Genomic DNA, 26,604 nt, shown 5'->3' with positions numbered 1-26,604 from the left:
CAAAATTCGTGAGACGGAGGGAATATGTATATATTATTTTAATACATTCAAACAAATATAATATTAATATCTTATACAATAAACAATATCTCAATATATAAAATATATAAATATACAAGACTTAAATTTAAATTTTAAATATTACCTATCTAATTTGCTAAGTAATATTTGAAATCAATAAAACTCTTAAATTAAAAATGACATATATATATATATATATATATATATCACTTCAAAAAAATTACATATATATTTCTCTATTCATACTAATTTTTTTTTTTTTTTTGAGGGACTCAATTCATACCTATTAAATAGTGTGAATGGATGAAACACAAAACAGACATCGTATCGCTATTTCGCACACAAATCAATTAGAAATCACAAGTGCACATGCAAATGACAATTAGCAACAAAATTAGGGAATAAATTAATTAAAAACCAACTCAAAAAGAGAAGAGTATAGAAACGCCTGACCGCACCAAAAATTAGTGGAGCACCAAAACCAATCATGTCAGGTTCGGGCCGGGCCGGCCACGTCACTGGCCTCCATCAAATGCTCACTAAACGACAAATCTCAAACATCCCAACCGTCCATTCATCACGTACGTGTGCGGCCCAGATCTCACCACTTAGCCTTTCACGGTTGGTCTGATATCACACCAAACCCCTCCTACTCCAACACTATGATTGGTCCACGATTTAGTGGGTGGGACCCACCATTTATTTTATTTTAGGCCCATAAATATACATCCCACTCTCTGTTGAAAAGTCATCGCAGGACAGATGGCGGCAGCCCACAACAACATTTTGGGTAAAAAAAATATTAATATAGTACTAGTATTTTTTAATTGTTTGATTTTTCGCTATATTTATGTCTTTTTTTGGGCAAGAAAACTTTTGTGTTTGCGTTTGTTATTTTTTTCTCGGCTTGTCCCGTTCCTCACTCGACATCAGTTATCTGTTAACTGGGACTGCTTTGTTCAGTTTCTATTTTGGGTCAATCTCGTAGAGATTTGCGGTTAGTGTTTTCTTGAGCTGCTTTCGTGTTTATTGTGTGTGTCTTGTTTTTATTTTTTGTGTGTGCGTGTGCGTGTGCGTGTGCGTGTGTGTGTGTGTGTGGTTTGAAGTTACGGGTATCCCAGTTTTTGGGGAATCATGCTTTTACTCTGATAGCTTTAAAGATATTTTGTTGTGGGCTCAATTTGCATTTGCTTACTAGATTTGGTTTCTGTTTTCCCTTTTGCTGTTTTTGGGATGAATCTTTTTGTGAGCATCTTTACTTTGGTTTTTACATTTTGAATTTACAGTTTAGTTACTGCTGTGAGATAGAATGTGGTAAGAAGTTTTGATGGTGAACTGAAATTGAAGCATGGTGGTATAATCTGAAATTTTGTTGCTCAAGAGTCAAGATTGTCTTTTTCCTTCTTTGGTAGCTGTAAATCTGCTGATTATAGATGGTTTCACCTTCGTTTCTAGGTGAATTTGTAGAAGGAGTGAAGGATATAGAAAGGTGTGATCCGCTGTTGTTTTGATTTTGGGGTTTACTCTGTGGATTGATAGAATAAAGGGTTATTTGTTTGGATTGATTTGGATTGAATTGGTGGGAGTGCTAGGAGAGGAAGTGTTAGAAATGGGGAGTAATTTAAATTTCAAGAATTTTGGGAACGAGCCAACGGCCGGAGGTGGTGGGAGGCCGCCGAATAATAGCCCCTTGACACGGCAGTCCTCTGTCTATTCTCTTACTTTTGATGAGTTCCAGAATACAATTGGGGGAAGTGGGAAGGATTTTGGGTCAATGAACATGGATGAGCTTTTGAAGAGTATATGGAGTGCAGAGGACAATCAGAACTTCGCCCCCGCCAGCGGTGGTGGTGGTGGCGGCGGCGGCGGCGGCATTGGTGGTGGGAGTGGTGGCCAAGAAGGGGGTGGCTTGCAGAGGCAGGGATCATTGATCCTTCCTCGGACACTAAGCCAAAAGACAGTTGATGAGGTGTGGAGGGATATGTCGAAGGAGGCTGTTGCAGCGAAGGATGGGGCTGTCAGTGTTGCTAGTTTTGGCATGCCTCAGAGGCAGCAGACTTTGGGGGAAATTACACTCGAGGAGTTCTTGGTGAGGGCCGGGGTCGTGAGGGAGGAGGCCCAGTTAGCTGCTGCAGCCAACAATGCCGGGATCTTTGGTGATCTGTGGCACCCTGTGAATAGCAGCTCGGGTTTGGGATTCGGGTATCAGCAGCAGCATCAACAACAACAGCAGCAGCAGCAGGCTAGTAGGAATTTGGGGTTGATTGGTGCTGGGGTTACTGAAACTAGTAATCAGATGGCTGCACAATCGGCTGCTAATTTACCATTGAATGTAAATGGTGTAAGGTCTGCTCCACAGCAGATGGAGAATCATCAGCTGCAGCAGCAGCAGCAGCAGCAGCAGCAACGTCAACATCAACACCAACACCAGCATCAGCAGATCCTTCCTAAACAGTCCACGTTGGCTTATGGATCAGCTATGGGAATTCCAAGTAACGGTCAGTTGAGTAGCCCACGGATTAGGGGCGGAATGGTTGGGATTTCTGATCCGGGAATGAATAACTCGCCAGTCCATAATTCAGCTTTACAAGGTGGAGGACTTGGGATGGTTGGTTTGGTGTCTAATGGATCTCCAGCTGTTTCATCAGACGGGCTCTCTAAGAGTAATGGGGATACATCTTCAGTATCACCTGTTCCTTATGTGTTTAACGGGGGTTTGAGGGGTCGGAAAAGTGCTGCTCTGGAGAAGGTGGTTGAAAGGAGGCAGAGGAGGATGATCAAAAACAGAGAGTCAGCTGCAAGGTCACGAGCTCGTAAGCAGGTAAAAAACCTTAATATATAGTATAACATAAATGTGACAGATGTATGATTCTGAAGGTAAATTGCAGTTACTGGCTTTTGTGTTGCTCCATTGATAACTTCTAGGACTAACAGGCCTTAACATGAAGATCGAACATACTATAAAAGAATTGAAAATAAATAGGTTTTTACTTGGTAGATCACTTGCTATTTCAACTGAAGTAGCTTCTAGAGTTGTTGTCCCTAACCTATTTTTGCACTCGTATTCTGTCAACAATCGAGCTCTCGGATCAAAATTTTCATCCCTCGTGTATTCTAGGTTTCTCTTAGCAACAACTTTGTGCCTTTTCCACCCATAACTGAATTGTATGAGGACTTGTGAACGCGCTGTGTTTATGATATATTCCATCTGGTTGCCTCTTTTGCGGCTGCTGTTACTTTGTTGTTTCCTTTCATAAATGTTATCTTTTGGGGCAAATTTCCTCTTCAGTAGTGTATTATCATCTTTTAGGATGTTATTGTATTGGAAATGTTAAGATTTAATTTTATTAGGGTTTCGGCTTGATGGACTCGTATAGTTCTAAACAGACTAGATTTCAGAGGCTCCTATCTCTTGTATCTTTTCATCTCCTAGATTTGATTTTGATATTCTCAATCTCATCTTCCTCACACTTTTTTGAATTGGTTTTGATTGAAAAAACATCTATCAAACTTTTCCACACATTATATGATTTCTCGACTAGTTTGTATAAATAATTGGCAACTTGAACAGGTTTGTACTTTCTCCTCAATTGCCTATCAGGTCCTATGAATTTTACCTTTCATGAATTTCTATATGGTGCCATGTCGAAAGATTTATATATTTTTGTTTGCCGTGTCTTATGTAATGCCATGAATTGTAGATGGTGTGATTGTACTGATTATTAAACAAACATAAAGGGAGTGCACTGCTCGAGAAAGAACTTGAAGTAGGGGTTTAATAACAAAGTGCTGCATAAACAAACAACGATAAATTTCATGTTCTTGTCACTTTCTAAGTTATGATCCTCAAAGTTCTGCTTTTATCATCCATGGACATCCCCCAAAACATTTGAATAAGGAAATTGGATGTCTTATGCAGCAGAGTTGTATTGTGATAGCGGTCTAGTGTGACGAGACATGAAAGTTATGACAAGTTACTCTTCTTGAGACGCTTAGAGATCTCATTTTATACAAGGTAATTTAGTGTATGCTCTAAGGAACACGCACCTGCAATTAATCAAAAAATTGAGTTTTCAGCTACAATGATGATGATTTTAGTGTCGGTTTCTGCTTTTTATTCTTTTTTTTTTTTTACTTTTTTTTTTATGTGTTACAATGAGATGTGAGACCTTACTAACCAGCTCTCCTTTGGGGTTCTTCCAGGCTTACACTATGGAGTTGGAAGCAGAAGTTGCCAAACTAAAGGAGGAAAATGAACAATTGCAGAAGAAACAGGTCCATCATTGTATAATTCTGTGCGCTGATGTACATATATTTGGAAAATTAATGCATTTTGGTTGTGTGCTATGCAGGCGGAGATAATGGAAATGCAGAAGAATCAGGTCTGTTGCTTCTCGTTCATGCCACAATTTTGAATGCAACATTTGTATATATATGACTGCCCTTTTATCTTCACTTTCATTTCCTTATCAAAGTCTTCGTTTTGTGCAATGGTAGGATGGTTTGTTTCCACTCGCTACAGATCCTATTTTCCCATTTTCTGAAAGTTGAATTTCCGCTTGACGAAGTTTTCTCTTCCCGTAAAGATTATTTGATATTTTCTTGAGTGTTTTTACTTTTCTCATGAACACAAGTGTTTTCCATTCTCTCTTTTTAGCACTGGTGATGGGATTAGGTCAGAGCCATGAAATAATGAACCCCCTCTGGCCATCGAAAACGAGCATTCCACATCTCAGCATTTCACTCTCACACGCACTCATTATCTTCTGTTTGATGTTGGCAGGCTCTGGAGATGATGAAACAGCAGAATGGGGGCAAGAGACAGTGCTTGAGAAGGACGCAGACGGGGCCATGGTAAGCGCAATCTGGAATGAGATACGCCTGTGTAAATAGTGCATAGAGGGCGGCGTAGTTCTGTTGTTGTAGATGAGGTATAGAGAGTTATAGGAGGAGTAGCGCTTCTTCGCCTTTAGAATGTTCCTTGTTTCTCATGGGAATGTAGGTGGAAAATGCCTCAAGTTAATAAAAAGAAGGAAAAAAAAAAAGAAAAAAAAAGAGGGCAGTCTGATTAGGTACAGAGATGAGTAGAGATACACATTTTGCTGTTCCCAACTCCCAAAGTGTTGTGCTTGTCCAGTTATGTAGCACTCATGGTCGTGTTCATGTTTGTGTTCGTGTTGACATAGAATAGAATACAATTTATTTATATATTTTCATTGTTTGTGATTTTCTGTTTTTTCGGCCTTCGGTTTTTGCGGCTCTTTTGTATCCCCATGGAAGAAGTTCTAGGAGGAGGTCAAAAAGGACTTAGCAGTCACTCCTAGTTGCCATCATTTTCTTAGTCTTTGCTCCTACATATGCAACAATCTTATCATCACTTTTTTACTGTTTTAACCTCGTTCCCTCTACAAAAACTCTCACTAACTAGTACTCCCTCCGTCCCAAACGAAATGTCCTGTTTTCCTTTTTGGGTTGTCCCAAATGAAATGTCTTGTTTCCTTTTTTGGCACTACACTCTCTCTTTATACTGAATATTTAAATAATTTTCACTAACTCACTTTATCTACTTTATACACATTTCTTAATCTCCGTGCCGAAAAGAAATAGGATATTTCGTTTGGGACGGAGGGAGTACCTTTTAAATTTCTCCATATTCCTACTAAAGGACAAACTAATATTATCCCTTTTTCTAATTTATGAAAAAAATTCTTGGTTCATGAAACATACAACTAAATGGGTTAATGGCATGTAAATTACTAAACTATGACCAAATTCTGGTTTAAATACCGCAATTCAATGTGTATCATGAAAATTTCTACACTATTAATTTGATCTGATTTAAGTACTCCGGCCAATTTTCGGCAAGGGTATTTTTGATATTTTGCACACAGATCTATTTAATGTTGCGCTGGAACCATATTGGCATCCATGTGGCATCCGACTGGATCCCAGCACACCAAATGCAGGTAAATTAATGTTGCGCTGGCAAATTAGTGTTGTGACAAGATCCCCTTTCTTCTTCAACATTACACACACTAACACACAACACCCCCTCTCTCCCTTCTCATCCGACGGCAGTAGCCGACACCGACCGTCGGCCCCTGCCGGATCTCCCTCTGACCCCCATCTCTGACTCAACAGAACACGCACACACAACGACACACTCACGACACACAGAACACCACAATGCCACCACCAGTAGAGCTGCTTCTTTAATTCGATACACACCACAATATAAGGAGAACGACATCGGCCTTGGGCTTTGACGTCGCTGAATTGAGAAGAGGATGGCGGCTGCTGCGATTTTGAGGGAGAAAAGGGCGCCGACTGGGGTTGGAGATTTGAGAGAGTCGACTGCCCGAGCACCGACCTTGCCAAAAATCACAAGGCGACAGCTTTAATGGAGGTATCGAATCTAGGGCTCAATTCGATTCTTTGAGTAAGGAGAGGAGAGCTGTGAGTCCCTGACCTCGAATCCGGCGCCTGCATCTGCTGCTTTGGGGGCTTCTTCCACTTTTTCTTCTCGTAGGCGATACCGCGTGCGCCAAAGGGATTGGTCTACGGCCTGCCGTCGTTCTCCTCGAAGGCGGCGCGTAGGAGGCCGATGAGTGCATCGAGGCTTCCCCAGGCCTGGCGGAGAAGGCAGGGGGGGAGGGGGTGAGGATGGCCGAAGAAGGGGCAGCCGGCGGTGTGGACCTTGGTCTTGCCGAACTGGTCGAGGTAGCGGAGGAATTCAAGGATGTGGGCCCCGCTACAATGGCTCAACACCAGCGGCGGCTTGTGGTTCTTCAGATACCGCCCGGACGTGTTCCAGTCGCGCCATTTCTGCGACTCGTACCGGCTCAGGGACGAAGGTACCGCCTTCTGGCTGACGGAGCTCGTCTCCGATGTAGGGCTGCTCGAGTTGCAGTAGCTCACTAGGGCTGGACCAGACTATTAACAAAACGATATCGTTTTTTAACTAAGTAAAACGACTGTGTTTAACTATTGTTCCGGCTTATCCACGTAAGATTTTCAATTGTCCATGTCATCAATTTTTCGCCGAAAAATTTGCGGAGTACCTAAATCAGATCAAATTAATAGTATAGGAATTTTCATGATACACATTGAATTTCGGTATTTAAACCAGAATTTGGTCATAGTTTACTAATTTACATGCCATTAACCCCAATTAAATTTTGTAAATACTTTTTTTTTAGGGTTATTAGCCTGTAAATACACGAACTTTTTATATTTTCTGAAATTTAACATGACTTTTATTTTTAACCCACAAATACACGAACTTAACATTTTTTCTGATTTTTGACATCGACATGAAAAAATTCTATTTATTGTGGAGATGGAGGCCAGAATACATGACGTGAACTACAAAATATGCACTTGAATAGAGTAATTTGATTCATTATTTGGATTAGATAGTGAATGACATGGTATACCAGCCTTCACGTTAATAGTATTTTAGAATTTTTTCTTGTAGATGTCAAAAATCAGAAAAAATGTTAAGTTCGTGTATTTGTGGGCTAAAAATAATAGTCATGTTAAATTTCAAAAAATATAAAAAGTTCGTGTATTTACAGGCTAATAACACTTTTTTTAAGTATGCTTTGTATGCATGTGTTGACCTAGCGGAATGCAACTAATGCCCAAGGCCTGAGATCTTGAGTTCGAGTACACTTTTTATGATCATTTTTAACTATGTTTGAACTTGCAATTCTATTGGTCGTTTTGAATTTCCAAAATCGGTGATGAGTAATTATAGTTATTAAAGGTTTAATTATTGACTTAAAACAACATTTAAACTCTTTTTCAATTTTCGTATCTGTTTTCAGTCGTTGCAATTAAAACACTATTTTTATATTTTATTTTAATTTTAGTATCCCCAATGCAGGTCGATTCCCCGAAATCCGTTCCTCTCCATTTGATCCAGCAACCTATCGAGACCCGTATACAACCAGGTGGCACCGGTAGTCGGAGAGCGATGATTTATTGGGACAATTGAAGGAATTTTGGGTCCAAACCCTCACGAAGCGGTTGGGTTGAAGGCATCGATTTGTGCAGAAAAGACTAGGGATTCGTAAACAGAAAAGACAAGAATTTAAAGAAGAAAAAAAACAATCTTTAATTTAAATAGAATGCTCCAAAATAAAAAAGATGGCATGAGAGTGTAAGCCCATTAGAGGGCCTAGTGAAATCTCTGCGGAATGAGGCCCGGGAACTTTCCTGCGATCGACCCATTTAAACGATGGGCCTATACCCAATCACTTCATCCATGCCTTGTTATTGTTTGTCAACTGGATATCTACTTTAGATGAAGCGAATCCAACATTTTTATATTTTCGATGTGGTTTGACAAGTGACAACCAAACACACCTAATGCTCACACATACAGCCTTTTTTTCTTTCTTTCTACTCCCTCCGTCCACTAATTCAAGACCTTCTTTTCTTTTTGGGACGTCCACCAACTCAAGGCCTATCCATTTTTAGTAAGTTTTTATTTATATTTAATTGGTGGGTCCCAAAACAATACACTTTTTCTCCACTCAACTAATAAACAATACATTAATTGTAGGTCCCTTTCTCCACTCAACTAATAAAAATACATTTTTTCTTAAAACCCGTGTTTTGCTCCTTAGGTCATGAATTAGTGGACGGAGGGAGTAATAAGCTACAATAAAATACTTCATCCGTCTCATACATATATATATTTACATATACATAGGATTATTTTTCTTTTTCAGATGTTCTATTTATATAGATTTATTTCTATAAAAAATAATATTTCTTTTTACCCATTTATTATTATATCTCTATTTAATTTTTTAATTTTTTAATTTACTTCAACTTTAATACATCATTAAATAATAAATATGCGCATATTATGAAGTTTGCTTATTTATTTTTATTTTCAATGATTTTTTTAGTTCTTGTAAAAATTTCAATTAGCCTATATATATATGAGACGGAGATAGTATAATATAATTCAATTTGAATTAGTTATATTTATGGCAGGATCATTTTCGAGTTTCAAAATTAATTTGAATTCGAAAACTTCGAAAGAAAAAGGAAAGAAATATGACTTTTCACCGAATCTCGAAAATTAGTATAGGAGCGAAGTTTTCATATTTCGAATACCAAGAAAAAGGAAAGAAATATGACTTTTCACCGAATCTCGAAAATTAGTATAGGAGCGAAGTTTTCATATTTCGAATACCAACTTAAATGACTAAACATGGTATGTTATCAAAACCAATTTTGTAGTTATAAATCATTGATAAAAGGAACTAATTAAATGGCAGAAGTAATTGCAGAAAACAACAAAAACATCGAGACATCAATGTATCAAGCCATCATCGTAGAATAGAAAAATCGTTTTCGTATCAAAATTGGATATTTAGTAAAAGCTTTCATAGAAACACACCAATCATGTTTAGTGCTCTTTTGGTTCAAATAGAGGAATGGAAAGGGAATGAAATTAAATAAAGGAGTGGAATAGTAAGAATAACCATTATTTTTATTAAGTGTTTGGTTTAACAATAGAAATGAATCATTAGTAAGTGATTCCCTTTCTTTTGTTTCCCCTCTATTTTGAGAGGTAACAAATTGGGTGATTGGATTACCCTCAAATAAGGGTAATGGTTAACTCATTACCCAAACCAAACAACAAGTAATGGATTCATTTACTTGATTCTCTTTCCAACCTCTAAAAACACCCAACCAAACGTGGGCTTAATATAAAAGCCTTCGTGTCTCTACAATCATTTTCATGTCATTTTTGGATAGCGTTAATAATACTTCCTCCGTTTTATAAAAACATGAACATTTTGTTATTGTAAGCCGTCTCATAAAAATATGAACATTTCTATTTTTGTACACTACTCATCACAACCCTTTACTTTGTACCTCTACTTTTAATAAAGTGGAACCTCTTTTTTACTCACAATATACTTTTATCTAACATTTTTTAAAACTCGTGCTACTTTCAAATGTTCATATTCTTGTGAGACAGAGGGAGTATTTTATATCCATAACTTTTAGTGTTTTCCATAAAAGGTCTCAAACTTTTGTTTTTTTTAAAACTTTGAACTTTCACCATTTTTCATAAAATGTTTTGAACTTTTAGCATTTTTTCATACTATATATTCTGAATTTCATTTTTTCCTAAACAACCCCAAATTTTCAACATTTTTTTATAAAATGTCCGGCTACACAAAACTCGGCAATAGAAAGATGACTCTTCTCAAATTAATTGTCATCAAGTTATGAATCTTATACCATTAATTGATAATGTGAGACTTCTCTGGCGAAATGAGTCATCTTTTGAACACTAAATTTTGTATAGCATGATATTTTATGGAATATGACAAAAGTTCGGGACATTTTATAGAAAACACTAATAGTTCATGATTTTTAAGAAAAAATAAAAGTTTGAAATATTTTATGAAAAATACTGAAAATTTGGAAAAAATAAAATTTCATAATATTTTATGAAAAACGCTGATAGTTAAAGACATAAAACAATATTAAACATTTTGGATATTTACTTTCGTAGTATCACTACCATCACGTCAATGACACAAATGCACATTTGACTGAATTTATATTGTCGACATCATCGCACACTTTAGTCTTTAGGTTAAGGTGTACAAGTTTTGTGGTTTAATCCCACTCGAATTTGGACATCATGCAATGTGGTTATGAATATATAAGAAAAACTTTTTTTTGTAAGCTTTTCAATATTACCTTCAGTTAATTAAATTTAAGTGCTTGATATCAGATGTTAAGAGCAAATGATAAGTTTAACACTCTAAGAGGGTATGCAAGAATTTAAATTCGTTAGATCAACAATCATAAATTGTAGCATTAATCATTGAGAATATATGTGGTGAATTGAACTAGTGATAATATGATTAATGCCTAAAATTCACGTCTATCACCATGTTGTGTTTTAAATTATTTGTTTAGCTTTAAAAAAAAAATAAGAATTGAACAATTAATTGCTCTAACAAACTTTTGATTAAAATAGAATTGTGAATTGAGATTGTTTAAGTTGTAAACTCAATTACACAACATACGATCGTTGATGGAACAAATTAACACCATGAAGCATAACTCCGTCCAAAGTTTTAGATTCTACATTCAATTTCAACAGCAACATCGGATCACCAAAATTTATACACCCCATTACTTAGGGATGGCAACGGGCCGGATCTGGACCGGATCTGGCCAATACCAGATCCAGATCCGTTTTCATATACTAGATCCAGATCCGTGGATCTGAAAATTTTGGATCCAGATCCAAATCCGTCAGATCTGCGGGTCCACGGGTCCAGATCCATGGATCTACTATTTTCAAATTAAATTAAAAAAATTTCACAAAATCAACAACATCTAATTTCCATAATGAAAAATATAACACAAAATACTTTTATCTAATTACTTTTAGTTTTTATTCTTTTGAATATAATTTATTTATTGTTTTTAATTTAGTTAATATTATTAGTAAACTAAATATAAAATATAAAAAATATATATAAAAAAAACGGATCCACGGGTCGGATCTGGGCCGGATCCGGATCTAAAATTTCAAGATCCAGATCCAGATCCGTTTTCAAAACTGAGATCCAGATCCAGATCCAGATCCGTTGGGTCCAAAAAATTGAGATCCAGATCCATTTTTACGGATCTGGATCCACGGATCTGGACCGGGTCCAAGATCCACTGCCATCCCTACCATTACTCAATTGACCTCCACACAACCGATGAATTGAGATTAATTTTGTAAACCTCATGAGTAGACATTTCCAATCATACCCCATTGCACGGTACATGTTTAATTAACGTAAATGACTAACGGGGGTGTGTGTTGGTCTAGTGGTAGGAGGTTAATATCTAAGACCCGAAGTCCTGGGTTCGAGTCCTCCGTCGCGAGGTTAATATCACATGTAAAATCATAGTATAAACATATGTTTTTTTTTTAATTTCTTTATTTACTTATGTAATTATAAAAAAAAAACGTAAATGACTAACGAGGTTAATATCACATGTAAAATCATAGTATAAACATATGTTTTTTTTTTTTGGTTTAGTGGCCGTTAGACGAGATTTCGAATATAATTAGTAGACTTGCCAAAAAAATTGCATAAAAATACTCAACCTTATATCAAAATTTAGTTTTTTGACAAACTTTTTAATTGTAGCAAAAAATATAACGATCTTGCAATCGGTTGCAATGTTAGCCCGAAGATATTTTCCCCCCAAATCGATGCTGAGGTGGATCTCCGATAAGCTAAGATGGCTAATGAAACGGCGTCGTTTCCATTAGCATAAAACGATGCTGTTTTAGTAAGAAATAAATCGGTTGTAATACATATAAGGATTAGGGATTCGATCGAGCTTATCTCACCATCTCTTCTTCTCATCGTTCTCTCTTCTCATTCGACAGAATTCTTCCAAAAGTTTATCCAATTTCTAGAAACGACATCGTTTTGTTCCCAATCGAAAACGACGTCGTTCAGTCATTGCACACACACCAGGCCGCGAATACTAATTTTTGCCATATCGGATAAAACCCACACGTAAGCAGTAAACCCTAATTGAATTTAGCAGAAAAATGTCTCCAGACCAACATTGCAATCGATTGCAAGGTCGTTATATTTTTTGCTACAATTAAAAAATTTGTCAAAAAAAATCAGATTTTGGTATAAGGTCGGATATTTTCATGCAATTTACCCAAAAAAAAATTTATTTACTGAGGTTTTTTTTTTAAAGAATTATTTACTGAGTTTTGTTTGCATAATTCATAATCCATACATCCCCTCAAAAAAAAATCATACTTCCTCCGTCCACTAATTCAAGACCTTGGAGGCAAAACACGAGTTTTAAGAAAAAAAGTATACTTTTATTAGTTGGGTGGAGAATGAGACCCACAAAATGTATTGTTTATTGGTTGAGTGGAGAAAGAGACCCACAAAGTATATTGTTTATTAGTTAAGTAGAGAAAAAATGTACTATTATTTATTGGGACTCACCAATTAAAATATGAATATAATTTTACTAAAAATAAATAGGCCTTGAGTTGGTGGACGGACCAAAAAGAAAAATAGATCTTGAATTAGTGGACGGAGGGAGTAATACCTATACATGATTTCTGAAAAACTGCAAGTGCAAAGGCGAGAGGTTTTTCTCCACAACCATTCCACGTCTCGCACTTTGCAAGTGGTTATCTGAATTTGGACATAAATTCATAAACTTTTGATTTTCTCTGTCCTTTTTCTTTACAATTCATAGAGAACTGATTCGCGCTGCTTTTTCAATTTACATTTTTTTTTAGAAAAAGGGTAAGCACCAAAACCCTTTACAGATAAATGTTTAATTAGCCGTCGTTGATTATTAGCTAAAAAACCCATTTCAAGAATTGAAGCAGTATGGATTTCTCTGTAGATGAATCGCCGGCGGCGAAAGTTCTTGGCTCGCTTTTTAAACTCACCGAAGTTCACTTGTGGTCAGCAACATCCCTCTCTCTTGTGTGTGTTTTTGTGTGTAATTAATGGATAATTGCAAAAATTGGAATTCTTTTACTCAACAGGGACGATGGTTCAAGTGAAGTGGCGGAATCATCTTATGCTCTAGAATCCATTGTGAGTTCTGTGTGCTTTTAATATTGGTTGAAATCGAAAAAATAAAAATAAAAATAAAAATATGATCTTGGTTACGTTGGTGGTGTTTTGATTTGGTGTGTTGAATCTGTTTGGTTTATGTGAAATTGCAGAAACTTGTCACCGATGAGTGTGAGAGGAATGATTACGTCAGAACTAATGGCAAGTTCTTGTGTTTTTTACTTAGCTTTCTTGAAGTTTTGTAGTAAATCTGATATTGGGTTGGAGCTTGATCGTTTGATGTTTGAAGAAGTTCAGGATTCTGCTCGTTGCCCGAAGATGTAGACGTAGAACTAGCCAAACAAATGAATGATTTGGGCCTTCCTCTCTCTTTCCGGACTAATAAAGAGGTAGGCACCTGCAGTTCATTATCTCTCCTTAGCATGTTAGTAGGTGATGGAGTTGGAATTTATCGGCTAGTTAGCTGAATTTATCTACCTGCTGTTCATTATCTCTCTGTAGCATGTTAGTTAGGTGATGGAATTGGATATTATCAACTAGTTAGCTGAATTTGTCGACCTGCAGTTCATTATCTCTCTTTAATGCTGTTTGCTTAGGATTCCGAGAGAGTGTATTAGTTGCTGGCCTATAATGATGTTTCAGTTCTCAGTTGATAAGTTACATAAGTACAAGATGTTGTTATATGCCTATTTCTGCCAAGTATTAGTATATTTTCTTCATTTCCCCGGAGTTTCTTTGTTTATAATATGTTTTTGGCTTATCGAGAATTTGCACTTCAGAATTAAGTGTTTCTGATTTTCTGAAGATTTTAACTGATTTTTTGAAGTTTCCCTATCATAGTATTTACTATGATCTTGATGTGTAATCATCTTTCCTTGTCAACCTTAGCTATTATTTCCTTTGCCTAGTGTGACGAGTGTTGATGTTGTTCTGTAGACAAGATATGGCATGACTAGTGGAAAAGTGAAGGGCTCAAGAAAGAGCAATCAGCGGAATCCTATTGAGATTGATGAATACATGCCGGATCCAACAAAAGGGAGTGAGGAGGAGAGTAGGTCCCCTGCTAGTGTGCTTAATACTTCTGAAATGCTAGACCAAAGTGATAAACTAAAGAACGAAATTCTAGCAGACATAGGCTGTTTGCCTGACCTATCTCTTGAACAGGGGGGTTCACTGATTTCCGATGCTTGTGCCAGCACCTTCAGCAACGAACGTGAATTTAATGGTGAGACATCGAAACTCGAATTTGATGCCTGTGTTGGTTGCATTTCTGGACTTGGTAACGATTTGTTGTATGAATCCAAGTCTATCCCTTTCACAAATGAGATGGTGGCAGAAGGAAACTGCTTAAGAAATGAGGTTGCTTATTGTGATTGGAAGGAAATAAATGGAGAACCGAACTCTCTCCATCAGGAGGCCTCTTTGATGATGGACAATAGCGCTGATGGCCGATCAAATGATATGAATTCGGAGGTGATAAAGGATTTGGATGTTGCTCCGTATGCACAGCTTTCTGAACAAGCTGATTCCGAAATGATTTCTGGCTCTGGAGAATGGGTAGCATATTGGGATGATTTTCACATGAGGACCTACTTCTACAATGCTGCGATGCAGGAATCAACATGGGACCCTCCTCCTGGGATGGAACGCCTTGTATATAGTAATGTTGCTGAGGAGTCTACTAGTGCAGTGCCTGGGCTGTCGGAACTGGTTAACGATGAAATGGATATCAAGATGTCTGAAGAGGTTCAAGCTTCTTGTGATGTACAATTGGTCCACGGTTTGGCTAAAGAATCGGCAAACGGTGCTCATTCATTAGGTCAACAGTTGGATGAGATATCCGGTGATTGGGTTTCAGCTGATAACGTCTCCAGCACAAACACTACGAATAAGAAAAAGAAAGCAAGAAAAACAAAATCAAAGAGGAAATTATCCATCTCAAGTGAAGGTATGCTCATCCTGTGGATTTGGTTTTTCCTTTTATCTCTTCTTAAGGCAATATTATTATGCTAAAAAGTAATGCTACTGCTTGCCTCTGATGAGTGTTATCACTTATCAGCTGATATCAGGTTTTGACACGAGTTATTTCTCCTCAATTAATGTCTTTAGATCATGTAGGAGTTCCGGACGAGCTTCCCTCTAGTATTAGCAAATACTGGTGGCAGAGGTACCTGTTATTCTCCAGATTTGATAATGGCATTAAGATGGATGAAGAAGGATGGTTTTCTGTCACACCAGAGACCTTAGCCAAACATCATGCAGAGCGCTGTGGTCGTGGTGCTATAGTCGATTTTTTCACTGGAGTCGGTGGGAATGCTATTCAATTTGCGCAACGGTTAGCATGTCTTAGCTCTCTGTCTGAACAGTATTTATTATATCATATTTTTCTTTTCACACTGGAGTCGATGGGAGTGCTATTCAATACTCCTTGATACATTGTAATGTGCTCATCCTCCTTAACGATTCTTTCAGTTTATATTATAATTTCTCACTGTTTTTTTTAAATACGCATATAAGGCTATACATTGCGTAGGAAGAAAATTATTCGTATGCATAGTTTCTTCTCCAAGTTTAAACTTATCTGAGCGATGCATTTGCTTGTTGGTAACTTGCAGGAGTAGACATGTTATTGCAATAGACATCGACCCTATTAAAATTGACTATGCAAGACATAATGCAGCATTGTATGGAGTCGATGACAGAATAGATTTCATTAAGGGCGACTCCTTTTCTTTGGCCCCTAAATTAAAGGTGAGAATTTCTTTTCAATGAATATGAAATTATGAATTGTAGAACCAATAGTTCTTATGTCCTTGGAATGTTCTTTTATTTATATTTATATTGGATGGTCTTCATTTTTCGTTTAACTATCGATCGTGGTGGTGCTTGCTGTTTAAAAAGTGTAACTTTGCAGGCAGATACGGTATTTTGTTCTCCACCTTGGGGAGGTCCTGATTATTTCAAAGCAACGAAATTCGACATCAGCTCTATGCTTAAGCCTCGTGATGGGTATTGCTCGTTTCTTGGAAATCGTGTGATTTCTCAATTTTGATGTTGATATTATACTTGTGTTGTTATATTAGGAAATCTCTCTTCGATGCTGGAAAGCGAATTGCTCCCAGGATTGTCATGTTTCTCCCAAAAAATGTCGATATAAACCAACTTGCAGAGTTATCTTTATCAGCTGTGCCTCCGTGGTCTTTGGAGGTACGTTCATGCTTCTCTACATTCTTATCATTTAATCTAAGAAAATGGGGGAGTCTCGTGTAAGATGATCAGGGTTGCAACCCGAACACAAACACTATAAAACACCTTCAAAATTACAAAGAACTATTGTTGGTTTCACTGATGCATCGATTGTTGGTTTCCTTGATTGTTATGTTATTTGATGTTGATAATCAATAATTTTTAGGTGGAAAGGAACTACTTGAATGGCAGATTGAAGGCTGTGACGGCGTATTTTTGTGATCCCTCCACATCTTTATAACAAGTCGGAATTATTGGTGTGATTCAAACTCGAGATCTCTCAACGTTCATGTGCCGCTTAATAGCAGGGTTTCTTCATTTGTCGTTTAGAGAAAAAATGTGAAATATTTGATGTGAATATTGAATTTTGTTGATGCATAGTATATGTATACGAGAAAAACTAATGTGATGTTTAGGTTATTACAATCTGTATTTGACCGTGAGATATAGAAGCTAGCAAATACACTGCAATTTAAATATTTTCTAACAAAGTACAAAGATGGTTGTTATTTTCTTTCTGGCACTGAATAAGATGATGTATTTATTTTACTTGGAAAAATGAACTTACGTAATAAAGTTCTTGTAGAGGCTGGTCTTCTTAATATTTGAAAACAAATGCTTAATTCCTTAGATATCAAATTAAAAGAATACCGGGGAAATTAAATCGTCTCAATAGGTGATAACTATATGTAGCCATTTTGGATACAGCTATAAGAGTTCCTAGCAATTGTTTTAAGAAAAAAGAATTTTTTTTATGAGAAGGACAAAATTAACTTTAATGGGTTCCACCTATCAAAAGAAGCAAATGAACAAAGTAACTAAATAGTTTTATTATTCAATTTTTATTCATTTAATAAATGAAAAAAGTTTGCAAATCATTCTTATTTCACAGAAATGTGATTTAACTAAAACTTGCAATTTAATTTAGGGTTAATAGTGTTTTATCTCCCGAACTTTCAACGTTTTCCATAAAATGTTCTGAACGTTCATTTTCTCTTAAAAAACACTGAACTTTCAGTTTTTTCCATAAAATATCCCGTTATACAGAATTCGATTGCGGAAAGATGACAAAAAACCCCGAATTTTCAGTATTTTTCAACAATAGTGGTTCCTAATATGGTTTCTCCAATAATGACAATCTCCAAAATATTTCATTCGGCAAGATAAGTCATATTTCTGTCACCGAATTTTGTGTAGCGGGACATTTTATGGAAAAAATTGAAAGTTGGGGGGTTTTTATTGGAAAATGAAAGTTCGGGACATTTTATAGAAAAGACTGAAAGTTCGAGACATAAAACACTATTAAGCCTTTAATTTAAACCATGCACACCCCATCCTAAAATCGAATATCGGTGTTTGGAGTCCCCTTGGGATGGCCTAGTGGTTGGGGTGGTTGTCTGTTGTCCAAGAGGTCACAGGTTCGAATACTTTCGGCCACAATAATCACTAGGTGGGGTGTGTGTGTGGTTTGTATTATTTATAATGTAATTTCATCAAAAAAAAAAGAATATCGGTGTTTGGAAGAGAAAAAAATAGTGAATGTTTTATTGAATCGGATTGTGAAAATGCATGTTAGTAGGCGCAGAATTTTGTTGTTTTAGTGAATTATGAATTTTATGCACATGTTTTTTAGTAAACGGTTGTATACATGGTTGAAATTCTTAGGATAGTCGTGTACACAACAATATATACAACTGTGTACAAACTTCAATTATGTATACAACTGTATATCCAAGAACTTCAATCATGCATACAATCGTGGATCCAAGAACTCAAACAATTATGTGCAGAAAATCCAATAATTCATAAAAAAAGTAGAAATTTGTAAGTAATAACATGCATTTACACATATTCTTCATTTAAATAACAATTATGAAATTCCGGCGAATCTGTACGAAATCATCGAATTCACAATACTTTTTTTCGATTTTTTGTAGTTGTTGTTCGATATTTTAAAATTTACAATCTAGTTGTAGTCAATAAAATTTAACTTCATTATTTTCAATAAAATAAATGAAAATTGAATAAGAAAAATATTATTTCCTCTATCCATGAAATATTGTTCTCAAAGTATTGGGCATGCATGAGTTTTAAGAAAATTTAGTTGTATATTTGATGAGTGAAGAAGAGGCTCCACAATTTAGAAAAAAATGTTGTAGTAGGTTTATGTAGGTCCATAAGTAGGCTAAGTAGCCATATGTTTAAATATATGAGAATTTTAAGGGTGGGAATTAATGAAATAATGTCAAGAAATAAGTAGGAAGATGTTTTGTAAATGAATAAAAAGGGAAATTAGGAATATATATTGTGAAGGAAGAAATGAAAAATTTAGTAAGAAGTCAACTTCAACCACTTTATTCATTTGTTTGAAATTTGCAAAAAGTAAAATTCCACGAGTGATTGTAACCACTGGATTATATGCATTAAAAGTGATTATAAATTCTTAATTCTCATTAAAGATGTAGTTCGGGTTTGATTCACACTCTTAATATAAAGACGGTGGATAATTAAGTATATATACTATTATATCTTTATAGAATGTCGTATTCAAGCGAAATACAGAATAAACATAGAATTCCATGAAGAGGACAATTTTCATTATTATTATTTTTTTTAAAAAATTGCCCCTGTAACATTGAACTGAAAAGAAAAATGAGAAAATTTAAAGAAGTATATGTTATATGAAAGGATGCACTGTATCTAGAAAAAAGGTCCATGCAACATATATAGGATAGGGACTTATCCAATAGCAATTTAGAAATGCATATAAATACTAACATAATATATAAAAAGTTATTCTCACACACACACTATAATAAAGAAGATGCTGGCAATTTCTGGATTTATCACATGGGTTTTCCCCTGAAAATGAATGAGTACTTTTCATCTTTTTGCATGCCCTTTCTCATTTAAAAAAAAATAACTGTATTATATATATATATATATATATATATATATATATATACACACACACATACATACATAAATTATTTTTTTGAAGGTTCCTAATTAGATTTTGATTGAGATTAATTTGAATGAAATGAATAATTAAATGGCATTTTAGTGAAGCATGAATCTTCTCTTACCTACTGACCACTTTGCCAAAATTACTCAATTTCAATCCTCCATTCTTCACCATCTCCGTTCACTACAAGAAAAATTGCTTTTAAGGACACCTAAAGTTGTCCCAATAGATCACTTCTTGCAACATCTAACCTATCTCCACATTGATTACTTGTGTCGTCCATGCCAATGTAGCTATAGCATGAAAATATATAAATACACTCCAATGTGTTGTAATAAGCATAGCACGTGAATGGTATAATGGGCTTTTGTGACACTATTAATTGTCATTATTTTAATTTATAAGCAAATAAAAAATTGATTGAATACTTTTATTGGCATTCTGATACATTCGGAAACAATTTCAAAATAATTATTTTTTATTATTTATTATGCAAGTCTATTGTGAATTTCTATTGAAGTGGTACAGATAAATGGAAATACAAAAATAAAATACAAGAAAAATGAATTCTTATTAAAATACTTCCATATCAGTAAAAATAGTAAACAAACAATGAATTTTTTACAAAACTTACAAGCTATTGCTTTAGTAGTAACATCAACCGTATAAAAGTATTGAAAATGAGAAACTACAAATAAGGTACAAATATAATGCTCCTGAAGTGATGGACAATTGAACATTCTTTCATATTTGTGAGTAGTTTACTTTATACATCTTCTTGTGCATCCTCTATTAGTACTCACTTCCCTGCATTCAACAACCAATTCAAACATGATAGGTGAAAGCATCCAGACTTTGAAACATGTATGAAGTTTGACAAGGTGACAATTGAAGATAATTATCAATTTACCTTGAAACATGAATAAACTTCAGAATTATCAATGCTAATTATGTAAAGTTGACGCACACCAATCCACAACATCAATTCATTACCTCACTACAAAATTAGAGAGCCATCAGAACTTAACAAAAGGGTAGTCTATCACATAAAGGGGCTACAAAATTAGAATACTACAACGCATCAATATATATAATGCATCCGATGCTGCATCAATATGATAAAGGTATTGTAGCTATCATATTGAACATGTGAAATATAGTGGCTTACAGGGAAGAGAAAGTCTAATGCATCCCCCGTTGCATGATGAACATCTCTTATCCGGTACATCTTCTAGGCCTGTAGAGATATTAGAAAGATGTCTGAAAATCAGTGTATGAGAGAGAGAGAGAGAGAGAGAGAGAGAGAGAATAGATCGGACAATACCTTGAAGAACTTTTATATGAGATAAGTAATGAAGAAGGACCCTACCTTCAACTCCTGAAGCTGGCAACAGAATGACCAATAACAGATGAGATGATGATGATGATGAAATTAACAACGTATGATTGGCAATGGAAAAATTTGTGGATGATAATGAAGACAACCCCATAAGAGTGAAACAATAAGAGTGAAAGTTGGTCATTTGCAAAGAGTGTGTCTAGTTCTTCTTAGAACTAGAATCAAGTTGGAAGACTGGTATCTAATTTCAAAAAGAAAATCAATAAATAAATGGATTTACTTGTGTCGTTGAAAATTAGGAATCTATTGAGAGAAGAAGAAATAGGTTCCTCTCAGCCTGTCAAGAAAGTTAAACAGCAGAAGATATTTATGAGATATTATAACTCCATGATTAAGAAGATGGGATCATGGTCTAGGGCTACAAGGAATTCCATGATAACAGAGAAAATAAATGTTAGACCTGTGGGGAGATCTTCTTTAGTCTCTCTGGACGAAAAGCAACTTCTTCGATGAGATACTACAAACATAAAAAGAAAATACATGGTCTTCAAAAAAGTAAAATCTCTTACCATGAGCAGTGAAGTGAAAGTTATGGCTGCCAATCCTCACTAATGAAAGTTGAAGCTGTCAACCCTCATTCCCAATCCCAACACTGAAGGTTCTCTAATTGACAACATAATCAAAATATATAAGAGCTAATGGCAACCTATTCACAACATAATCATAATTTGTAAGGCTTCAAGTGAATGGTATCTCATAACTCACAAGTCATATGACATTTCAACAAACAGCTGGTGTCTATCACTACATATGGATACAAAGTTACAAGCAGACCTTGGCTTCTCAATACAGAAAATCAAATATGCCATATCAATTGAAAATTATAATGAATTTGATTATATTGTGAGAATTTAAAAACGAGTTCCAGCAAAAGATAGTCTAACTCTCACCTCCTTTGTGCCTTTAGATTGACGGTGAAGTTATAGCTGCAGCAATTAATAAAATTAACAGCTTTGAATTGGAAATATCATATTTTCAATCAAAATGGTAGGAATAAGAAGAGTAAAAGTTTGTCAAAGCCTTACCTCACCAGAGACTACGAATTTACGCTGAAATTAATCGCTGAAAGGAAGAAGATGAACAAATTAAAAAATCTAAAATATTGGATTGAGAATATAAGATTTTCTATCAAAATCGTGTGAATATAGAAGAGTAAAATCCCGCAAACCAGTTCCTTCATATATACGACGAAATTAATGGCTAAAAGGAAGAAGATAGAAAATTGGAAACTAATTGATTGAAATCAAAATATCCGAGTTTTCATAGAGCAGAACAACGTCAGAAGAGTAAGTATCATACCTTTCAAGTGGTTTCAGATTGCAAACGACTTCAAATCGTAAACCCCTAAAATTCAGATTGAGGAACGATGACTTAAAGAATGAGGAGTTCTCTTTTTTTTTTTCAATATAACCGTCCAAACATGATAGAGAGGAATTTACTTTCTTATTTGATTTTACTTTCTCACTATCCATATTTTATTGCCGCCAATTAATTTTTCATAGGGAATCCTTATTTGATTTTTTTTTTGAGACCGCTTATTTGATTTTACTTTCTTACTATCCTAAAATTAACGTGATATTCCAAGTCAAAAAAAAAATTAACATGATATGTGCTACTGTATAGGGTGGAAACTGGACGCAAAAGGGAAAGAAAATAAAAATAAAACTATATATAAAGAGATATATGTAAAATCATTAATGTAAAATTATAAGAGAGTGTCGATGAGAGAGGAAATCATATATAAAAATTGAAAACACCTCATACATACTCCCTCCGTCCACCAATCAACTACCCATTTGATGGTCGGCACGGAAACTAAGAAAGCTGAAAAAGGTGGTATAAAAGTGGTGTAAAAGACTAAAAGGGTAGTGTTAATATATTTTGATTACTTTTACTAATATTTCATTAGCTATTTAACATACATTATGCCTTGACTGAAAATTCGAAAACAAATAAATAAATAAACTGAAAATTCAGAAAATAAATAAACTGGAATTAAATAAATAAATAAACTGAAAATTCGAAAATAAATAAATAAATTAAAATCTGGAAAATTATTTTTTTAGAAAATAAATAAACTGAAATTAAATAAATAAATAAACTGAAAATTAGAAAATAAATAAATAAATAAATAAAAATCTGGAAAATTATTTTTTTAGAAAATAAATAAACTTAAAGTTAGAAAATAAATAAATAAAGTGAAAATTTAGAAAATAAATAAACTGGAAATAAATAAATAGGCTGAAAATTTGAAAATAAATAAATAAACAAACTGAAAATTCAGAAAATAAATAAAATGGAATTAAATAAATAAATAAACTAAAAATTCGAAAATAAATAAATAAACTGAAAATTCAGAAAATAAATAAACTGGAAATAGATAAATGAATAAATAAACTGGAATTAAAATTTTCAGAAAATAAATAAATAAATAAACTGAAAATTGAAAAATAAATAAACTGAAAATTCGAAAATAAATAAATAAACTGAAAATTCAAAAAATAAATAAACTGGAAAAAAAAACTGGAATTAAAATAAATAGAAAATAAATAAATAAATAAACTAAAAACTGAAAAATAAATAAACTAAAAATTCAAAAGTAAATAAACTGGAAATAAATAAATAAATAAACTGAAAATTCGAAAATAAATAAATACATTAAAATCTGGAAAATTATTTTATTTAGAAAATAAATAAACTGGAATTAAATAAATAAATAAACTTAAAATTCGAAAATAAATAAATAAATAAATTAAAATCTGGAAAATTATTTTTTTTAGAAAATAAATCAACTTAAAGTTCGAAAATAAATAAAATAAACTGCAAATTCAGAAAATAAAGTAAACTGAAAATTCAGAAAATAAATAAACTGAAAATTGAAAAATAAATAAACTGGAAATTCAGAAAATAAATAAACTGGAATTAAAATTTCAGAAAATAAATAAATAAATAAACTGAAAACTGAAAAAAAAATAGAAAATAAATAAACTGAAAATTAAAAATATATATATATATACTGAAAATTTCGAAAATAAATAAATTGGAAAATAAATAAACTGGAAATTTAAAATATCTTACTCCATTTAATTAACATCAAAATTAGATTAAGTAGACAAGTAATGGTAGAGTGTGGTGGGTCCAATTGGTAAAGTGTAGTAATTTAAAAAGTAAGGGAGGGTATATGTGTCCAAAAAGCAGAGTAGGTAGTTAATTGGTGGACAAAATTTTAGAGGCAAATGGGTAGTTGATTGGTGGACGGAGGGAGTATATAAAAATTGAAAACAATAGGATATACCTAAAAATAAATATAAAAACTTAGAAATAATATCTATTATTATTATTATCCGTGAAAGTAGAAAAGATAGCATCTACGTGAGAGTAAAATATGAAAACTCAGATGCATCCATATTACTTGTAAAAATAAAACATTAAGTTATTCTATTCTCTTACAAAATTAATTTTAACAACATATTATAATGTCGTAATTATATACATATAATGACGTAATATGCTGTGTGATAATAACTTATAACAAATGTTTATCAACATCCTATGATGTCATAATAAGATTGGTATTAGGACATATAAGATTTAATGTTGCAATAGTCATTAATAAAATATCCAGCAATCAATAATAAAATAATTAATGTCACAATAAAGACTTTATTACGACATCTAATATTTAGTGTCATCATAGCTATGTAGTAATAGCCACTTTTTTTTGTAGTGGTTTGTTTTTCAAGTATTTGTTTTATATCAATATATTTAATATTTATCTTTTAAAGCGTTTACTTTACGTGATTAATAAAATATATGATTAAATTTTTTTATTTTAAAAATTAAAATTTCTTCAATTTTACCCTTTAAATGAAGCATGAATGAAGTAAAATTAATTCAAATAATATAAATTATTAAAAACTTTAGAATATCTCAAAATTTTAATTTATTAAAATAAATTTACATCACTATTTTATCTATTAAAACTAATCTTCAAAATAAATCTCCTGAAATATGTAAAATAGGACGAAGAAAGTTATAAGTTATAACTAATATATTCGTTTTATTTATTTTTTTCTTTTTTCTTTTCGTTTCTTGTTTTTCTTAAATTTGTTTGGTCGCATTGAATTTTTGGTTTTGAGAATTGACTAGTTTTCGACCGACTTTGACTGAGCTTTAATTAAACTGTGTCCAATTATATATGGTAAATTGAAATACTAGATTTTTATAGTTGGGAATCATGTTTCAAGTAGATGAGCGTATTAAACTTCTAAAAAGATTGATATTGGGAGTATAGGCAAGTTTTGGACACATTACATTATTTAATTCATCCAGGTTACTTTTTGAAGCGCATCAAATTTCAGATTTTATTGACAGTCAAGGACTCAAGGTTTACGAAATAAAGGTAATTAGAGACAAAGCAACTTAAAAGTGTTTGGCAAAATAAATTAATTAATAATTTATTAATTATAAAATTAACTTTTAAAAGAGTATAAGTTTATCAAAAAATAAATTCTTCTATTCAACTTATTTTCTCATAATCCATGTGAAACATTAATCATTTTACAAATATTATTCAACCATAATTTGTTATTTCCATTATATATATATCCTTTAATTTCAAGTTCTTTTTCTTTGAATTTTCTCTCTCCGACAAAGATTTTCTTTGTAATACAAATTTTTTTCTTTGACTTATAAGCTCAATTTTCCAAACAATTTCACAATTTATAAGCTTTTGAGAAATTACATCTTATAAAATATTGACACTTATAATCTCTTTGAAATAAGCTTAGCAAAACACCCTCTTAATTGCCCAAAACACTCCATATGGCATGCGACCACTTGCTGATAGGGCGAGGGGTAACGTGGACTAGCTGATTGGATTTAGAGGGTGTTTAATTAGCTAAGCTTATTTTAAAGAGCTTATAAGATGTTTCGGGAGCTTATTAGTTCTTTAAGAGCTTATAAGTTGTCAAAGTGTTTGGATAATTGAATTTATAAACTAGAAATAGAATTTTTAGTTAGAGTGAAAAAAAAAATTGTCAAAGGGAAAAAATCAAAGAGAGATCAACTTGAGAGGGTATATGATGAAAATAACAATTTATAGTTGAATAATATTTATAAAATAATTGTTACACATAAGATTTTAAAAAAATAAGTGAAGGTAGAGAAATTTATTTTTTTAAGAGTTTATAAGCTCTTGGAGCTTAGTTTTAGAGCTTGTAAGCTTACCCAAACACCTTCTTAATTCTCTTTTTTTTTTCTTTAAAACTTTTCTTTTGTTTAGTTTTTTGGATGTAACTGCACGAACTGTTTAGATGTCACAGTAGGTGCAGTTGCACTGTCGGTTGCACTTGCAG

General features: G+C 33.6%; 3 protein-coding genes and 1 long non-coding RNA gene across 15 annotated transcripts; 2 read left to right on the top strand and 2 right to left on the bottom strand.

Moving 5' to 3' along the window:
* The first annotated feature begins 692 nt into the window (after positions 1-692).
* LOC131010826 (bZIP transcription factor 23) lies at positions 693-5,247 on the top strand. Of its 6 annotated transcripts, none has more exons than XM_057938488.1 (5): positions 693-811; positions 1,477-2,842; positions 4,225-4,296; positions 4,374-4,403; positions 4,805-5,247. In XM_057938488.1, exons 2-5 carry the CDS (start codon positions 1,631-1,633, stop codon positions 4,877-4,879), a joined length of 1,389 nt encoding a protein of 462 aa, XP_057794471.1. In that variant the 5' UTR covers positions 693-811; positions 1,477-1,630; the 3' UTR covers positions 4,880-5,247. The 6 variants fall into 6 exon arrangements, 4 of the variants coding, with proteins under 4 accessions (XP_057794471.1, XP_057794473.1, XP_057794474.1 ...); XM_057938490.1 differs by having other exon boundaries at positions 772-1,018; XM_057938489.1 differs by lacking the exon at positions 693-811 and adding an exon at positions 890-1,018 and having other exon boundaries at positions 1,308-2,842.
* A 1,332-nt stretch (positions 5,248-6,579) lies between these two features.
* Positions 6,580-7,183, bottom strand: LOC131009832 (protein G1-like3). Its single transcript, XM_057937238.1, has 2 exons — positions 7,177-7,183; positions 6,580-6,944 (listed from the first exon to the last, which is right to left on the bottom strand). Exons 1-2 carry the CDS (start codon positions 7,181-7,183, stop codon positions 6,580-6,582), a joined length of 372 nt encoding a protein of 123 aa, XP_057793221.1.
* Positions 7,184-13,162: 5,979 nt separating this feature from the next.
* LOC131010825 (uncharacterized) lies at positions 13,163-17,397 on the top strand. Of its 2 annotated transcripts, none has more exons than XM_057938487.1 (10): positions 13,163-13,522; positions 13,607-13,658; positions 13,790-13,838; positions 13,935-14,026; positions 14,574-15,585; positions 15,756-15,972; positions 16,253-16,388; positions 16,552-16,646; positions 16,721-16,844; positions 17,050-17,397. In XM_057938487.1, exons 1-10 carry the CDS (start codon positions 13,446-13,448, stop codon positions 17,122-17,124), a joined length of 1,929 nt encoding a protein of 642 aa, XP_057794470.1. In that variant the 5' UTR covers positions 13,163-13,445; the 3' UTR covers positions 17,125-17,397. The 2 variants fall into 2 exon arrangements, with proteins under 2 accessions (XP_057794470.1, XP_057794469.1); XM_057938486.1 differs by having other exon boundaries at positions 13,168-13,522; positions 15,747-15,972.
* Positions 17,398-20,411: 3,014 nt separating this feature from the next.
* On the bottom strand, positions 20,412-22,688 carry LOC131010824 (uncharacterized). 6 transcript variants are annotated; one of them, XR_009096666.1, is made up of 7 exons: positions 22,547-22,688; positions 21,648-22,309; positions 21,468-21,524; positions 21,173-21,232; positions 21,017-21,085; positions 20,759-20,845; positions 20,412-20,655 (listed from the first exon to the last, which is right to left on the bottom strand). It is a non-coding gene; the product is annotated as an uncharacterized LOC131010824 (long non-coding RNA). The 6 variants fall into 6 exon arrangements; XR_009096670.1 differs by having other exon boundaries at positions 21,173-21,524; positions 21,648-22,026; positions 22,138-22,309; XR_009096669.1 differs by having other exon boundaries at positions 21,173-21,524; positions 21,648-22,173; positions 22,273-22,309.
* Positions 22,689-26,604: the final 3,916 nt, after the last annotated feature.

Source organism: Salvia miltiorrhiza, chromosome 2 (genome assembly GCF_028751815.1).
Source record: "Salvia miltiorrhiza cultivar Shanhuang (shh) chromosome 2, IMPLAD_Smil_shh, whole genome shotgun sequence".
In the NCBI taxonomy this organism is placed as follows: domain Eukaryota; kingdom Viridiplantae; phylum Streptophyta; class Magnoliopsida; order Lamiales; family Lamiaceae; genus Salvia; species Salvia miltiorrhiza.
Note: the sequence above shows the minus strand (reverse complement) of the source record. Positions and strands in the feature narration are given on the sequence as shown.

Excerpts from the sequence above, each read along its gene's own strand:
- LOC131010826 (XM_057938488.1), top strand. The coding sequence starts at position 1,631 with ATGGGGAGTAATTTAAATTTCAAGAATTTTGGGAACGAGCCAACGGCC. Across the intron at positions 2,843-4,224 it reads GGTCACGAGCTCGTAAGCAG|GCTTACACTATGGAGTTGGA; the intron begins GTAAAAAACCTT and ends GGGTTCTTCCAG. Across the intron at positions 4,297-4,373 it reads AACAATTGCAGAAGAAACAG|GCGGAGATAATGGAAATGCA; the intron begins GTCCATCATTGT and ends TGTGCTATGCAG.
- LOC131010825 (XM_057938486.1), top strand. The coding sequence starts at position 13,446 with ATGGATTTCTCTGTAGATGAATCGCCGGCGGCGAAAGTTCTTGGCTCG. Across the intron at positions 15,973-16,252 it reads GCTATTCAATTTGCGCAACG|GAGTAGACATGTTATTGCAA; the intron begins GTTAGCATGTCT and ends GGTAACTTGCAG. Across the intron at positions 16,845-17,049 it reads TGCCTCCGTGGTCTTTGGAG|GTGGAAAGGAACTACTTGAA; the intron begins GTACGTTCATGC and ends AATAATTTTTAG.